Source organism: Adiantum capillus-veneris, chromosome 12 (genome assembly GCF_014529385.1).
Source record: "Adiantum capillus-veneris isolate H3 chromosome 12, ASM1452938v2, whole genome shotgun sequence".
NCBI classification, from domain to species: domain Eukaryota; kingdom Viridiplantae; phylum Streptophyta; class Polypodiopsida; order Polypodiales; family Pteridaceae; genus Adiantum; species Adiantum capillus-veneris.
In genome coordinates, this window is record NC_140942.1 from 108,555,154 (window position 1) to 108,573,024 (window position 17,871).

A 17,871-nucleotide genomic window follows, 5' to 3' on the forward strand; every position below is an offset into this window, starting at 1 on the left:
AATTCGACATGTTTGGCACTATGATATGCTTAGTTACATCCTCTTGGATTCCCACTCTGTGTACCTTAATAATTGATTAGGCTTCTTATGCATATTATTTTCCATCAAAATAAATTCAATTACTTCTACACAATCTTTCTAGCTTTCAAATTCAATAGATGATAACCCATGTTATCACTTTCCATTATTAGAATAATTTATTTCCTTGACTTTGAGGGCAACATATTCCACATTTTCTTTTGCAGCATGAAGGAAAGGTTCACAGCTAGAGAATCTAGCATGCACATAAGTAGGTGGCGCTTCAAACCCTACCTTTCTAGAACCTTCTTACCTGAGGCTCATTTACGGGATCTCTATCGATAAGATCTTTTAGAGGGAATCTATTGATAAGATAAAACTTTTTAGCAACAAATTTAGCACAAAACCCATCAAGCATTTATGCATTGGACAATACACTGCACACTTCAATAGATTTATCATGCTCGTAGATATACCATTATATGATGGATTATATGCACCAACTACTTCTCTTTTGATTTATGGAAATTCCTAAAATAATTGTTTTGTTGGCAACATCATTCTTGAACTTACAAAATCATGCATGCTCTCTACAATGCTTTGTAGAAGACCTTTTAAAATGACTCGTCTTTTTAAACTTCTGTATGGATCCATCCATGTAGGTCCCAAAGTTTGAATGAAGGTAATGCCTACCCATGAGATATGATGGGGGTTGCGCATGTGTGCGTGTAGTTTGGTTCAAATCTTGAACCAAACTTCACCTCAGCTCTTTCTTTATCCCAATGCCACAAACCACATTTTGAGCACTTGTGTCAATGCAATTGCCTTGTTAAAAAGGATTATTTGAAGCACAATGGACGAGAAAAGTCCAGAGTTCAAACAGAAATTTCATACAAACTTCAAAAGTGGAAAGCTAAGGATCGCTCAATCTACATGCATCTCACATGAAATCATAACTAATTGCACTTGTCAAAACTACAATTGAGCTACACAACCAACTTTAGCGCAGAGATTGCACGACACGTCTATGGCAAGGCATTTTTACCTTTTATTGATCTCTGAGAGGGATTTCCAGACCACTACAAAAAGGCATGGTCACTGTTTTAATGAAAACATTTCAATGACTCCTACCGCACAAAAGGTATCAAATTGGTAAGCTTGAAGATAGCATTTGAGGATGTGAAGACATATTCACATCTGGTATCCTCCATCATGCCTTGTGGTACCATGAAAAACCCATATACATGTACTCTCTGTAGTTGGCGCATTATCTTGCATTGGTATGCTATTTTATAGCTATTATACGTAATTGGGCTCTAAAGGTCACTCAGCAGATTGTAAATAAATAGTCTGCAGTTGTCAAGCAATAACTTGAGAAATGACATTTATGAGCATATGATCTATACACCGTGTTTAACTTTTATCTTTGACAAGCAAAGGCTAGATGGATACCATATAAGAAAGCAACTAAATTTTTTTCCCAAGGTGACAAAGCCTCGGAAACAGAGAGCTGGCTGTCATATGTCACAAAATTATGTACATACAATTGAATGTTTTTTTACTGTACATACAAGGGATAGATCTAAAAATGCAGCTTGCCTTCACGTACATCTGTTAATTGCTATATTACTTGCATTATCCTCTATAACAAGATAGACCCAGGGCTCACCTATGTAACAAGAAGACATCAAGGCCATATCTTTGAACAACACCTGCTTTGCTGTATTACTTGCATTATCCTCTATAACAAGATAGACCCAGGGCTCCCCTATGTAACAAGAAGACATCAAGGCCATCTTTGAACAACACCTTAGTTCTGACATTCTTGTCCTGCCTAGCAGTTTCCACTTCAATCAAATGACAAGAGGGTTCCTCATAGTATCTTGCCATTAGTAGTCAGCAGAACAGGAAATTCTATCCTTGAAAAAAATGCGTCAAAGCCACCACAAAAGAGCCTTCAGATGCAACGAATGACCTGCACTTCACTCTGCAACGCTGTGCATACCGTTTCCTGATAAGGTCAATTGACCATGGCAATCTGGAAAATGTCCAATCAGGTCAAATGCTGTGCAATCTTTCATTGATGCATTCAACTTTGGGCTGTTGCCGAAAAGCTCCTCCAAGCTTGCTTTCTTTCAGTGCATAAAAAGAACTCAAGCATTAGCATTATTGCCTCTAGCCAATGAAGCATTCTTGAAAAAGTCTCCAATGGTCGACTTCCTTGATCGTTTGAATCCCAAGCTCCTACAAAGCTCTTCTTGTATCTCCTCTGGCAGCTCAGAGAATACCTCCCTATCAATGTCACCCTCCTTATATTCCCAATTATGGTGATATTGAGATTGAGTCGGTCTCGCGCTTGGTGAAGGAGTGGACAGCTTGCGATCCCATACATCCTTAAGCTTCAAATTGCGAGATATTTGCTGACGACTTTCTGCCACAGGATCTTCTTGGAATGTTTGAAATTCGCTTCCATTTGTGTCCACTTCTTTGTACCGAGTTACAAGAGGACCATCAGCTGTTTGTATATTGTTGTAACTGGTAGTACATGTAGCCTCAGAAGCTGCTGCTATTGCGAGAGATGCTTCCTGCTCTAAAGCTTCCACCACTGTAAGAGGATCTTCCTGCTCTACTGGTGAACAATCCATAATCAATTCCTGACCTTCTGAACTCTTCTGGTCTGTGTCTGTATTTGTCTTGATATTAAAAGTATTTACTTCACACTGGCCTGAGCTTGATGCAGGCAGTTGCAAGGCACATGGATCTTGATATACATGCCTCAGCTCCCCAAAAGCTGGTGTGCACATGACATCACTCTCTTGCGCATCCGTTGTGGGAATAACACTTTCAGTTGCTGGCTGATCATGGCCATGTGACTCATCACCCCCTTCATTAAAAAAATGCTTGTTAGTGCAAAAATCACAGATTTGTGTTGATATTAAACCTGTTGATTCCAATAATGTCCTACTACCTTTCTCAGGACCGTCAATGGGTAAGCGCGAGCTTTTACACTCTGCAAGCATGAAAGGTTCTAAATCCATATTCACTCCCCAGGCGTCGGGATTGTTACATGAATAGTAATTGGTTTCATTATCATTTTCTGGGCCTTCGCATGGAGACAACGGTGCATCCAGGTCCAAAATGCTAGATGATGATAAAGGCGAACTAGGACCACCTTTTTCTTGTGAGATACAGGCTGGAGAAGTTGGTGATGAAAAGAAATGTGTAATAGGGTTCACACCCTGCCAAAAACAATAGACAAGAGTTATTTTCTTTGCAATTTGATTTCCTTTCTTATGTGCACTGCTTTAATACCTACTTACAGAAGGAATTGCCCATATATTGGAAGCTCCAATGAATAATGATGTAACTGCCCAAGCACCACTACCTCTGTTTTTGGGTGACACCTTGTTTTGAGCCAAATAATCATTTAAACCCCGTTCAAAAAGCCTGAATGCATCTGAAGCAACTTTTTCTTTTCCGAAGCGTAGTACACACGATTTCGAAGGAAATTTGTGGTCCTCATTTGCTTTGTACCCCTGCAAAATCCATTGCAAAGCATTCATGGTAAATTTATGCGTAGAATCTTCTTCATGCGTGGGTGTATTTTGATAAAGGATTACACAAGTCTCAATAATAGCCGACCCAATGAAACAGTCCAAAGCTATGGAAACTAAGCTAAGAAAGGCAAAAAACCGAGAGGCCATCCATCAAGTGACTGAACAAAAGGGACCTCTGACAAACCTGATTGTAGTCAAAGTGGCAGCAGAGGAATCTAACAAGAACATCTCATCTGCATCTTTCCCCTGGCAATGAACACCTAAGCATGGCATCTGCTGTAGCCAAGTCACCGTGACAAAACTAGCAAGGAATCCTGCTCTAGGTATCAAGGGAGCAAACCGTTCTCTAAATGGTGTGTGCTTGAGAAAAGTCCTACTGTGTTTCGATGACTCAACCATCTGCCTGTGTCAGTGACAACACTGACAACGCAGCTAGCGGCCCGGCAATTGGCAAGTCACTGATAAGGTGGTGAAACAAACACCACCACCACGAACTGAACTGAAACAGGAAACACTTGAACTCAAGTACCACAAGGGGCATTGAACTTAGGGTCACCGCATCTGAGTGGGGAACTCCATCCCATGCCCCTTACCGTACTTCTTTTGATTGAGGTATGAGGGAATGGACGAACAAGGTTGGTGGCCGAGATAGCAGAGCAACAATGAAACTACTTACATGATTTGTTCCTGCATGCAATGTAAGAAGATGAGCCATTCGGTGGTTTTGTTGAAGGTCAACATCAAGTCGTTCTTGCAACTCCATTGCCAACTCTCTGATCCAATGCTTAACCTGTACATAAAATAAAATGTGAAATATATTAGGCACAAAAAATTGCTCTCTCTCTCTCTCTCTCTCTCTCTCTCTCTCTCTCTCTCTCTCTCAACACACTCAAAGAGGGAGAGCTTCAAACCTCAGTAATTGAAGAACTCAGCATGATAAAAGAACAAGTGCGGCCCATCAAAGAAGGGGAGGAGCAACACAAAGATTGACGACTTCTTGGGTGGATGTTATTACAAAGACCCAACAGAAATCGAAACGAGGCCGAGAAATGGATAGAGATCGCCAAGAAAAGAAAAGGCAAGGAAACAACCCCCACACCTAGAAGAGGAGCGAAGGAGGCGTGAGAATGCCTTACATGTGAGGATTTGTGGCCTCAAAGGCCAAGATAATGTTGATGAAGACGCATACGAGGGCTTGGAGAGTGGGTAATATAAAAAGTGGAAGCAAGGGGAAACCCTCAAAGGAAAGGGCACTTATCCTTCGTTTCCCCTCCATGGAAGCCCATAACAACTTTTTGCAGAAGAGACCAACTCTTAAGAAGATGGCGTCTTTCCTCGAGATGATCTCACACTCAAATGCAGGAGGTAATGCCAGATATTAGGGCGGCTAGGGAAAAAGGTAAGATTCTTTTTACCGAGATGGAAGGGTGGTGATATTGGAGCGACACTCCACATGACGGTGCGAGACCTATGGGACCACATCAAAGATGGCAGCATGGAATTGTAATGGGTCACTTTGTCTTGATGTAGGGGCATTTGACGACAGCTTTACGGGGAGAGACATCGTCTTTTACTTAGAGACACACCACGCACCAGGACAGCTTATGCCATATGTGACTGGATATAGGTGGGAGACAGCTTGTCGAGCAAAGACGAGATCAAAGCACAAAGGCAAAGGATCAGGAGGAGTAGAAGTCCTATTCAGAGAGGAGCTACAGCCGCTTGTGCACATTGTTCGGAGTAATGATCAGGCTAGATACATGTGGGTGAGATGGAGTAGGAGTCCTATTCACAGAGGAGTCACCCCCTTGTGCACATTGTTCGGAGAAATGATCAGGCCAGATACATGTGGGTGAGATTGAGGGCTGAGACAGACAGATTCTTGTACATTGCCATATGTTACTTTGCTCCCACTACATCAGTGTATGCCGCACCTAGAGGAAAATCCCCTTTCTCTATATTAGACGAAGACATATGGGAGTTTCCAAATGATATTCTGTTGATCTCAGATTCGCTTGAGGGGATGCAACGACACTGCGTTGCACACATTTGCTAGTGATAGCAGTTTGTCGGTGAACCTTGGCAAGACCAAAAGTTAAGGTGTTTAACACCACAGCACAGTGGCATTTCTTGGCCTCCCTAAGAGCTTTCCTTTCTTCAAAGCTTTTGCCAGAAAAATGCCTTTTTTGTGCTTGTCGTCGTCCCAAAGAAGATTTAGACTGCCTCTTGGACGTGTCAGCTTCTTCATTGGAGGACTTCTTTGTGGGAGGCACAGAAGGCTTTGCTACAACATTTCCCTTGGCTGAAAACTGTTCGCCCTGGGACCCTTTCTTGTGGCTATTAAATCCATCGGAATCTCCCTTCGACAAATTGCTGGCGACTCTTGCATTCTCAATCAACTGGAACATATTCTTGACGATAGTCTTTGTGCAGTAGTCCCTGCTTTTCTTGGGCAATCCGCACCAGTACTTCTCAGTCTATTCTGACAATGGCACAAATCTGTAAGAGGTGACTAACAACAGTGCGGTCCAAAACTGTTTATTGTACTCTTCCAGATTCACACACTGTTCAACATTCAACTCGTGCCATTCTGTCATCACATCCACCTTGAAAGTGTTTGTCAGCCATGCAGGCGCTAAAAGCTGTTTGAATTGGACCCACGTTGTTGGGGCTTGACCTTGGTTCAGCAATGCGATCCACCATTGAAGCGCATTCCCTTTCAAGAAATTGGCAGCCCTGCGTATCTTTGAAGATTCCGTGAAGTTTCCTCCGGCATAAGCTGCATCAAACTGCTGTATGAAGGTTAAAGACTTCAGTTGATCTTCAATTCCTCTGAAAGTTTCAAACTTCACCTTCTACCCACCTTCCTTGTAATCCTTAGGCTGACTCAAAGGAGCCACATTATCATAAACAGGTGCCTGCAAAAAGTGGTGCTCCACGATTGCCCATTCCAGCACTCGCATCACCTGTTTTACCTGTCATATCTGCATTTTGGACGTATGGCTGCGAAAAACCAACCATATCAAATTGTGTTCCAAGCACTCTAAATTGAAATCCTGGTTGGACACCCATGTTCGCGTACATAGGGTTACCCATGCCTGTTTGCATTGTCCCGAACACATTCCCTAGCATATAACTTGTGGAAGGTCCACCCATAGCTTGTAATGGAAGGGTCTGATGCATAGCCTGTTCAGTACTCCCTTGACCATTCACAAACGGTTCATATCCAGCTAAAGCAAGTTGCTTTGGATCATTGGACACCATTGGTTGCTCAACCACATGGGCTTTCCCTCGAGCATCATGAGTCCTCTGCGCATTGGCAATCTCCTTTTCTTGCAACGGCTCAATCATGCCTTGTGTAGGAGGCTGAAAACCCTGTGTAGGAGCCTGTATGAACTCTTGCATCCTTGGGTTGCTAGCCAATTGCTGAAACATGTCCATGCAGCAACGCAGTTGAGCTCTAAACAACCTGTCCTCTTCTTGAAGAGTTGAAGGAACTTTCTCTGTGCTATGTGAGGAAGATCCCTCTTCAGGTACTTGGTCTCTCTTCTCTGCCATAACAACAAGCTCTGTGTTGCTTTCACCCACAACAATCCACGCTGCACTTTTTGACGAAAAAGTGTCTATCCCGTCGATGAAACCATATAACAGTCATGTACAACATAGAGGGTGGTACTATTTCAATTTACCTGTTATCTTTACACAGAGCATTGTGAAGAAAAGAAAACACAGTTGTGTCCAACGACTAGAATGTCACTGCGCACACAAGACCAACACCCTCTAGGCCCCAAAAGTTGGCGCCCCTTTTGGTATTTCTTCATTCAATTAACAGTTGACGATCCGTACACTTAGACCAAACTCTCACAAGGCTGTCCAAACCTGGCGAGGGCTGAAAACGCAGGTTTGTGACCTGGTTGCGGCAGCACAACGGCGCAAAAACCGCTGGAGGTCAAAAACACCTGTCTAGGACGGATTCCCTCACAATTTGGGAGCTTCTTGGTGAGTTGTAACAGAATTTCAGCGTGCTATATTTCTCTGTTTTTCTGTTGTCGGGTGCCCAAAACCCTGTACATGCATCCCAAGGCTGTCACGGAGCTGCCCTTGTGTTCCCTTGCAGTTTAGGTGCAAAACCCTAAACCTGCAGAAAAACACAGCAGGCTGTAATTCTCTGTTTCGAATCGTTTTTAGCGGAGCGAACACGCCTACGCGCGTCCCAAGGGCTCCCGAACGCAATGGGACAGTTCCCCTATGAATTGGACGAGTTTTCACGCGAGAAAACTCTCCAAACTCGCAATCTTCCGCGATGGAACTGTGCGTCCCTGTGGGGGATTAGCAGTTAGCTAATCCGGTTCCTGTTCAGAAGGCTCTTGCCTTGGCAAACGCAGATAAACCCCAAAATTGTACATATTCATCTGAGTAGCCCAACTAGTGGGACATTACCATATGTGCCAAATAGGAGAGAGAGATGCACGAGAGAAAATCATCGCGCTACATGAGACAGAGGAGAAGGCAAGCTTTCCATTAAAGTTATCAAACTGCACCCACTACTCACACACACACTGTAGGTCACTTAATGAACCAAAAATCAGCCCGAGCCTCAAAATGGGCGCCCCTCTTGTTGAGGTGTCCTGCAGATGGCTCTCCTTCTACCAAGTAGGCTGTCCCTCCCGAGCCATTCGGCTCGTAGTAGCGAAAGTACTACCTAGAGAGTGTCGAGCTACACATGAGGGTCTAGGCCCCTGTGTCGGAGGAGGGGTGTGGGATGGGTCGTGTGATGAGGCTCAAGACCCAACGGGGGAAGAGGGGGGAGCGAGAGGTGGGGGTGGGGGTGGAGGAGGGGGAGGGGGGGGGGGGGAGGTGGCGGTGGGGCTGAGGAGTCTGAAGGTGGGGGGTGATGAAGCTAAGGTGGAGGGAGACTCCTCAAGGAGTCCTGCTACAAGGGGTCGAAACGGTTCCCGGTTGGAACCCACTGCTGCTGGATGGCAAGAGGTCAGCCACCAGGGGGGAGGTGTGGCGAGCCCGTCCCTATCGACGGCGGCCGGGCACAGACTACCAGCCATCAGTTGGCTGGTCGCTGACCTCTATCGAAGTGGCAACCTGTGTGTCCTGGATTCCTGATTGCTGGGCATGTTCAGCCTTTGGGAGCTGAGCATGGGCTGCGTGTCGAGATCTTTGGCAAGAACACGCCTTCGCTAAGTGGCCCATCTGCCTGCAAATGGAACACTGATTCGCGAGTCCCGAATACTCCACCCTCTGAAGTAACCGCCCACCACTCACCCTAGGTATGAGAACCACAGAGGGTATGAGTGTCACGAACCAGAACGCATACTATAGGAACACATGTAGCCTTGGTAGCAACTGAAGCTACCGTGCACGGGGTCTCCAAGATAGTCCTGATCTCAGTACCAATCCTGAAAAGAAGCGGAAGGTACTCTCTCCTATGGCCAGGGAAGCATACCAAAATGGGCAAATCTCCCTCCTCGACAAGAACATCCAAAGCTACGGTGCCACTGTCTGAAATGATCCCTGACCGCTTGAATGGCCAACGGGCTCATCGAAATGACTTTGGTAGCCATCTCGGGAGTCTCAAACTCGATCTGATACTAACCTCACTCGATAAGTTGTATGTCGATGATCTTTCCCACCTCTGCTAAGAGACGGACCTGAAGGAGGTCACACACCTCGCCTCTGCTGGGTCAACTGCCAATGATGTTGCAGATAACAGAGGTGAAGTGGAGGCGCTTCACCTCTACGGCAAGGCTCGCTTGCTCTGTTGGCCACAGAGCAAGTCGAATGGTGGGCTCTGCAGGGTCGGTCAAGGGGGCTTTGTCAGAGTCCCTCTGTGGCAAAGCATGAGTCTCCATTCGTGTCTATTGCTGTGGAAGAAGGCCAACGGTGGAGGTGTTGGAGCGGTTGCTGGCAAACTGAGAACAACCCACAAGCAATGTCGGGGGGGGGGGGGGGGGGGGGGGGGGAAGCTGGATGGCAATGGCAGACGGCGAGGGCTGGGCAGCACGCAGCTAGGGCTGGTGCGCAACGCGAGGAAGGAGGAGGGGGGAGGGGAGTGCAACGGAGAGGGGGGAAGGCAGATGCAAGGCGATGGGGAGAGGGTGCACAGGGCTAGCGGGAGTAGCAGCGAGCGTATGAGGCTCAAATACCAAAACTATCTCTTGGTTCTCGATCTCTCAGATCTCCTAACATATACATTTTTATCAAGTCGAAGAGGTGGAAAATTCTCCTCATTGTGTCATGAGAACAACAAGAGGAATCCATCTCTCTATAAATTGTATCAAAGTACAACAATGTCTACAAGAGCCTGATAAGCCTCAATAGGCTTTGGAGAAGTAGGTGGTATAGCTTGAAGAAGAAGAAGCCTACACTGGTGGATCCTGTGGAGAAGGATCCCTTCGTCTATAAACCTTTAATACTGGAGGAGCCTTTGTCGCCTTTCCTCCTTTTCTTTGCTTCCCTCCTCCTAGCTCTCTCAGCTTTTGTACCCGAAACCGTTCGGTCCATCCTTCACTACCACAGTGATCTCAAGTATCATAACATACATAAAGCATCATCTTGTAGCCTCCCATATGTTCCATGGGACTACACAGCCCCTACGATGTGCTTGAAGCATGTCTCACATCCACCTCATCAGATCTCTATGTTGAATCCCCAAATAAGATGCAGTCCTCGTGCATAGCCACACTAACACAGTTGGAATCCTCCTGCATAGCCACACTGACAAAGTTGGAGGATGAATCCAATCATCTTCCACAATGAACACTAAGGGAAGGTACCAAGAAATAGCTGACTCTGACCATACCAGCCTCCCCAAGGCATCCTCGAGCTGGCACTCAATCATACGTGAAAAAAAACTTAAATCCCATAAAGCTATGTCTCCACCAATGTGTGTTCGTTCATTGCATCTATGACTGCTAACTCCGTCCATGGGCGGTCATATTAGCCTTAATCAGTACTCTTTGTGTTTAAGCACAAAACTACACCCCTTAAAACACATTGGTGACCCTCTTGCTCCAAAAATCCACCTTATGCAAAGGTTGAAAATTCCACTCTAGATAATTTCGGGCTTTGACTTGCGGTAAGGCTAAGGCTAAATTACAGGTCCAATTAAACTGCCCTAAGAGCAGTGAAGCACTCACTGCACACACCTTGTCACCTCATTAAAGTATATAAGAAGAGAAATGACATTAAGACACGGCAAAAGTAAGGCTTAGCTGCATCAGTCAATCAACAAGTCAAAGCAACCTTTGTCTAGGATGACTATGCGTCGGTGGTCAATTCATGTTTGACATACTTTTTATGTCTCCTTCTGTTGGAAACTTAACTTTTTATTAGCGCTGCTTCAAAGCACCCTACTCCGGTAAAAAGCTTTTTACCACTCTTGTGACTGTGTAATCATGTGTTCCTCTTAATAAGTCAAGCATTGGTGATGTAGCTTAAAATTTATGCTGTAGGCCTTTATTCTTGTAGAGACATTGTAGTGCTAAGAAGAAAGAAGAATTGACATCTGGACTTCAATATGTAAAGAATCTTCACTCAAATTTCACTCTTAGCTAGAGGTGCTCAATTTATTGGCAAACAAGCTTTAGTGCCATTGGTGCATGAGGGATTGCTGGTTAATTTTCTAGCTCTGATAAGCCGTAAACAAACTTCCTTTCCTCTTTTTACCTACCTATTTATCACAAACCACGTAGAAATTCCCTTTGCAAAAAGCAGCAATATAACTTTTGGACCAGGTCTGAGAAACTTTAGCAGGCAGGTACTTACATCATCCAAGTTTTTTAAAGCTTTTGGACCAGGGAAGGTTTTGCCACAACTGTGACTTTTTGGTAAAGTTCGAGATTTCACTTCATCGCCGCTGAGCCCTCTTGCTGTACTCCACAACCAAGTCCTACAAAATACCAGCAGTTAATCTCAATCAAATACATTTTGGCACTTAGGCAAGCGATCTCCATTTTTTTGCTTGAGAATTGGGAAGTTCATTTGTATCCAGAGATTATTTATGTGCTCTCATGATTTCAGTGCTCTTGGTCCTTGTTTTAATATATGTCCAATGAGACGATTATTGTGCTCTTGAAACATTTCCCATTTCCCACCCCCCCCGCCCTTCTCGCTCTCTGTTTTTTTCTTTTTCAAATAGCAAGGGCCTGTACCCTTCTACATTACATAAAATCGACCATAGGTCATGATACAAGAGTATGGGAAAAACCTAAAATGATGTGTATGTAGGAAAAATGTATATTCAACCATCAGATATGCGAAGACCATTCTTTTTTTTCTTTGAATTATTGTTTACTTACATTTCTGTTGTGATAATAGTTTTGGTTATTGTCATTTTTACAGTCATTCCCTTTAGACATACAAACTGGAAGGTGTAAAGATGGCTCTTTTTTACGAACTGGTCTTTTTTTTTGTCTTTTAAGAATTATTATTAATTACAAAATGACAGATGTAAGAAAAAGTAAGCAAAATCAACGTTTTAACTAATACGTTCAAATAGCAAGGGCATGTACCCTGCTGCATTACATAAAATCGACCATAGGTCATGATACAAGAGTATGGGAAAAACCTACAACATACACAATGATGTTAGAAGGAAAAATGTATATTCAACCATCAGATATGCAAAGACCATTCTTTTTTTTCTTTGAATTATTGTTTACTTACATTTCTGTTGTGATAATAATTTTGGTTATTTTCATTTTCACGATCATTTCCTTTAGACATACAAACTAGAAGGTGTAAAGATGGCTCTTTTTTACGAACCGGTCTTTTTTTTTGTTTTTTAAGAATTATTATTAATTACAAAATGACGCTTGTAAGAAAAGGTAAGAAAAATCAACGTTTTAACTAATCCTTGGAATGGAATGGTTGAAGATTTAACCTTATCCTAACTCACAATAAAATAGCATAATTGGTATATTTAAGATGTACGGGTTTTTGAGTTGAGGTGGATAACCAATCTATCCGATTGGTTCGTAAGACAGTCGCAGAAGCGATAGCACCGGAGAGCTCAATTACCTTTCATGCCCTTTCACTGGTTTTCACTATCCTAGCTTTCTTTCACTTTTAGCGATAGTGATTTTATTTGTTTTTTTTCCCCCCTCTTTTGCATTATAATATATGATTTCGCGGTGGTTTACGTAGGGTCTTATCGACCCATAGAACTCTATGGAAAGTGTAGACGGAAGTACAGTAGTAGTGTTGACGGAGGGTGTTGGCATTTTTGTTTTCGCCGTTGTTTAATCACAAAACACAAAGAACAGCCATGAATATTAGTATTAATAATCGCAAAACTTTGTTTTAAAGTAACAATGAATTTAGGCTGTTGTTTTAATTTTAAAAAGCCCCCAACAAACTCCCCACAAGTTCCAACCCCTGGCCCAACCAACGAGGTTTCCCCCATTAACCTATCGCCAGCAAAAATTTGCCCATTTGAAACTGAACTTACTTTCTCACACTGAGCTAAAGAGACGGCGCCGTCAAGTACATTGGCGGTGCTGCCAAAGGCTGCAAAGACAGAGCCGGTCAACCTTGTTTCACCTTTCAAATCCTTAAACTTTACTTACATTTACATTTTCGCTTTGGCCTTGATCATTCTAGCGATCATTTATAGAAAACGTACAAACTTTTTAGTGTAAAGATGGCTCTTTTTTACGAACCACAAAGATATAGGGACTCTATACTTAATCTTTGGTGCTACGGCTGGAGTAATGGGCACATGCCTTTTGGTATCAATCTGTATGGAATCAACATAACCTGGCCACTAAATTCTTAGTGGAAATCATTAACCTTGTAATGTGTTAATAATTGCTTACGCTTTTTTAATGACATCCCTTCCGGTTACGCTGGCGATGATAGGTGGATTTGGTAACCGGTTTGTTCTCATTCTTACAGGTGGCACTCGACATGGCATTTCCATGATTAAATAATATCTTATTTCGGTTGTCGCCACCTTCGTTGTTGCTTCTATTAAGCTTAGCTCTAGTAGAGGTGGGCAGTGGCACTGGGTGGACGGTTAAAAAAAAAGGCCGTGCCCTGTGGAGACATGGGGAACAGTAATTCCGCTCGATGCGGGAATGTCCTCGCTACAAAGAAAGAAGCCAAGCCGGGCCGCAGAACTTGAAAATCCAAACTACTGTATAAATCTTTACCACGAAAGGACAACCTGCTTGGGGGATTTTCCCTCCCATGCGAAATATCTATCACTCCGCGGATGGCTCGTAGGTATGACAGATAAAGATAGCTGTTTCGGCATCATGCTCTAAGACGCAAGTACGGCTTAAGTATCCTTATTGCCTAAAGCAAGTACAATCCATGGTTCACTACATTACGCCAGGAAGATGCTTGATGTAGGGTTTGTCGATGGGCATAAGATCATGAAAGTGTATTAAATCGAAGGATGCTAGCTAAGCCATCTGCTATAAGAATAATTGGGAAAAGTTTGAACTGAGAGATTGGATTCTCCAGAGCAAGGGAAAAGCTTTGTGATAGGGTGATGGATAAAGATACAATCTAATCCATACGGCAACATATGGCGTATAGTATTGAGTGAACATAACGCTGCTGAGGCTATGTAACACATGTGCTATCCCCCTTTGAGTAGTATAACTAGTTATTCTGGACGAGCTGTTGATTTAGCCATTTTCAATCCCTACCTATTAGGTGTTTTCTTTATTTAGGCTTCATTAATTTTATAACTGTAAGGTGTAGCGGAAGTGAATGTTGAACTTTGCTCAAGATGAGTGCTCCGAACTGTGCTCAAGGGTTCCTTTTACTTAGGGAAGGGAGAGCCTTCCGTTCTTTAATGAGAGAGTGCAATGGACACAAACAAAGTGAATAGACACTGTGAATGAAGGTGCATGAGACTGAGAGATAGAGAGAGAAGAATACGACACCAAAATGTTGTCAAACCCTCCTCCGAAGGCCCCACTCTCTATGGCGAGAGCGGTCTACTCATGATTGCACAAATCTCTACAATGCTTGGACTTGCCGACGATGTCGACGACGATGATGACGATGACGAGACGGGCTGAAATCTGAAAACGCTAATGGCTGAAGTCTGTAAATCTTGTATCTGCTGAATTCTGACTCTATGTCAATGACGATGTGACGAAGACGCGCTGGAAACGCAGATGCTGAAATCTTCGTTTTCCGGGCTAAAATTGCAAACTTCGCGGGATCTGACCGTGCGGCGAGGATCTGCTGTCTGCAGGAAGGTGAGATTTGCGAGGTTCGGAGGTTCTACTGCGGGTACTGACTACTGAAAACTGAAAACGCTGAATCTATGGCTGTTTACGTCGCGAAGATCTGCAAAAACGCTGAGGTTGATCTGCAAACCAGAAACGCTAGGGCTGAAAATGGGTCCTGCTGCAAACACGCTGTGGATCTGCCGGTGCAAACCACTAACGCTAGGGCTAATCTGTTCCTTGTTGTCGCCAGGCTGATGCAGAAGCAAAAACGCTGGCTGGTCTGGGTTCTTGATGGAAAACGCTAGCTTTGCTGCAGATGTTGCAAAATGCTAGGCATCCAATGCTGTTGGGGGGGGGTCTTCTTGAGAAGTTGCCTGCTGAACAAACTGTTCCTACTGCCTCTTCTGCCAGAAAGTGCTAGCGCTAAGTTTCTATATTTACAAACATAGCAAAATTGCCCTACCTAGTTTCCAACAAAAGTCACTTAAAAATAATAAGTGAAAAATGTCAATAATAGGGAAAATAGTTCTATGCACTGTAAAAATGCTCCTAATGGGTTCTGATGGAAATCTGATGATCATGTTGTGTGCAACCAGAGGATATGCATCTACTCTAAGTGTCTGGGCATGCACGGTCTACAAACAGACTCACAAAAGTGTCAGAACACTTCCTATTCTAGATTGATTTGACTGAACTGAACCCTGGTCATGCTGTAGCTTGTCCATGGACACATAGAGTTGGATGTGTCACGTGACATCCCCTCCTTTTCAAAGTGAGGTACTGGTACCGAACTGTATGGCGCCGAGGGAGATCGCCAATAACATCCGACATCCTGGAAAGGACTCTTCGCCGGCCCACTCTGATGCGTGGGTCATTCGATACTTGAACTTCATAACATGAACATACCCATTCCATGTAAAGTGATCCCATGTAAAGTGACTGGAAAAGATCTTGTCTTCTCTAAAGACTGTGCATTCAATGTAGATGAACATAGAGACGGAGTGCCAAACCGTTCATCAAACACATGCAAACAATGAGATCGAATCTTTTCTTTCTGATCTAAATGAATCAACTGTGGCAATTCACAACGCAAATGCCTATGCTTAGTGCTCAAACTTTCTTGTGCTCTTTCTACGACTTTGTCATGCCGAGGAAGAGACATGGAATGAGACTTCCTTGGATGTATACTTTGCAGTTTTCCATGAACAATCGGCATACATCCGTGCTCATTCATGAGTGAAACGTGCTCAACATTCAATATGTCATGCCTAGAAAAAGGGATCACGTAAAGACGCTCACTAAAATATAGGAAATGATCACGAATGAAACACTTGAACAATGTGTGCTAACTAATCATGCGAACACATAGTACTTCCTGTGGGGGTTCATTGGACCTAGGCTCGAGAGCCAAGATCGGTTCTTCGGGATCTATCGAATCTTCCTGTGGGGGCTCTGTGGACCTCGACTCGAGAGCCAAGATCGGTTCTTCATGATTGATCGAATCTCCAATGAGGTTAGCTTCACTAGAGAAAGTATCAACTAACACATCATCCTTGTGAACAATCACATCATCTTCATGCAAATCATCATGCTTATCCTTATCATCCAAATCATCATGCTCATCATTATCATTCATATCATCATGCTCATCATTATCATGCAATTCATCATGCCAATCCCGTGTGTCATGCTTTGGAAAAGAAGAGACTGAGAGAGTCTCCTTCTCCCGATCCTTAGCAATCTGTGCCTGCATATGTCACAAACGGGAGCGCATAGCAATATAAAATATACTCGGATAAATAAAATTTATCACTTAATATTGAAGCTAGAGGGTATAGAGAGAAATAGATAGAGAGAGAGAGATAAAGTAAGAAGATCGATACAGTACTGGGGACCAGAAGATGGGCTGGTCCCCCCCCCCCCGAAATAGTAACTTTATTACTGAGGAGAAGTATATACAAGCACTTGAACCGAATGTATTACCACGTTCGTTCTAGAATAAGACTTGATGGTTCCTGGAAGCCTTAACTTCCGATTCCTAGGGCAAAACCCTATTCCAAGGAACTTCCGTTCCTTATTCCAAATCCTTGAGAACCAAGGTTCTCGCCTCTGGATCTCACCTTCCAGACTCAGGGCATGACATCCCTGCAACTCTTTTCTAACTCTGTTTCTAGAGTCCTCTTCCTGCAGATTAACTCCGCTTTCCTGGACACGAAGTCCTTCCCTTGGGAATTTCAACTTTTGGATCACATCTCGAGAGTCTACCTCTCTTCGATCCGTGGATCTGCTTCCCAAACTTGGGTACGAAACCCTTGGGCTGATCTGGCTCTAGTTCCTCAGAGCGCTTTTCTTGTGCAGAGGCTCATGCCTTCCTCTGCTCCTACTCCCTCACGAAGTGGAAGTACACCTGCAATCAAATACTCAGAGATCATAACATGAAAATCGTTACCTTCAAAGTCTCGATGCTCGAAACGCAACTCGGTTCTCGAAAAACAAGTCCCCGGAAGAGATCTCTACATAGAAAATCCTCTCTTCCAATCTTACACACAGAAGAGGTGTGTTCTCGAGTTCCTTCTCGTAAATCAGCCTCGTCTACGAGGTCTACGACGTTTATGGGCTGAAAACAGAGAAAAACAGCAACTTCTCGCGATGGAAACATGCTCCGTAGGCACTTCTTCGCGAGGGAACTCGAGCACTGAGTCTTAGCGACATCTGGTACACTTGGGGCAGCCATGGGCATCACCGGCAACGTCTTCTTTACGGCTGAAATCTCCAGCAGCATCTCCTCCTTGCAAAGACTGGTCTTCCTCTCTGAGTAAGGGCATGTGATGCTTTTATAGCTCCTAGCCACAGGCACGAATAGCTGCTAGCGTAGAGATCGCGGCCGTTTTTTTTTTTTTTTTCAAAAGATTTTTTTTTTCGTTTTTTTTTTTCCGCTGCTCTGACAGAAAAAGAGAGAGAGAAAACGCTGGCTGATCTGTTGCCTTATTTATCAGATGGCTGTCCACTTATTAAGTGGACGGTCGGTCACCTTTAAAAATGGTATGAATCTGTCCAAAAACTCAATAAAACCTTATAAGTTAAAAACAATG

At 43.7% G+C, this 17,871-nt stretch overlaps 1 protein-coding gene across 8 annotated transcripts in view; it reads right to left on the reverse strand.

Moving 5' to 3' along the window:
* Positions 1–1,467: 1,467 nt before the first annotated feature.
* The window catches only part of LOC147446300 (DNA polymerase eta-like), a 204,276-nt gene continuing 187,872 nt past the window's right edge, over positions 1,468–17,871 (reverse strand). For all 8 annotated transcript variants that reach the window (XM_086525560.1, XM_086525557.1, XM_086525558.1 and 5 more), the window contains 5 exons: positions 11,355–11,478; positions 4,252–4,365; positions 3,339–3,554; positions 2,987–3,257; positions 1,468–2,902 (listed from right to left, as the gene is read on the reverse strand). In XM_086525560.1, the coding sequence (XP_086381686.1) occupies positions 2,172–2,902; positions 2,987–3,257; positions 3,339–3,554; positions 4,252–4,365; positions 11,355–11,478 (1,456 nt within the window). In that variant the 3' untranslated portion in view covers positions 1,468–2,171. The remainder of the gene's footprint in view (positions 2,903–2,986; positions 3,258–3,338; positions 3,555–4,251; positions 4,366–11,354; positions 11,479–17,871) is intronic.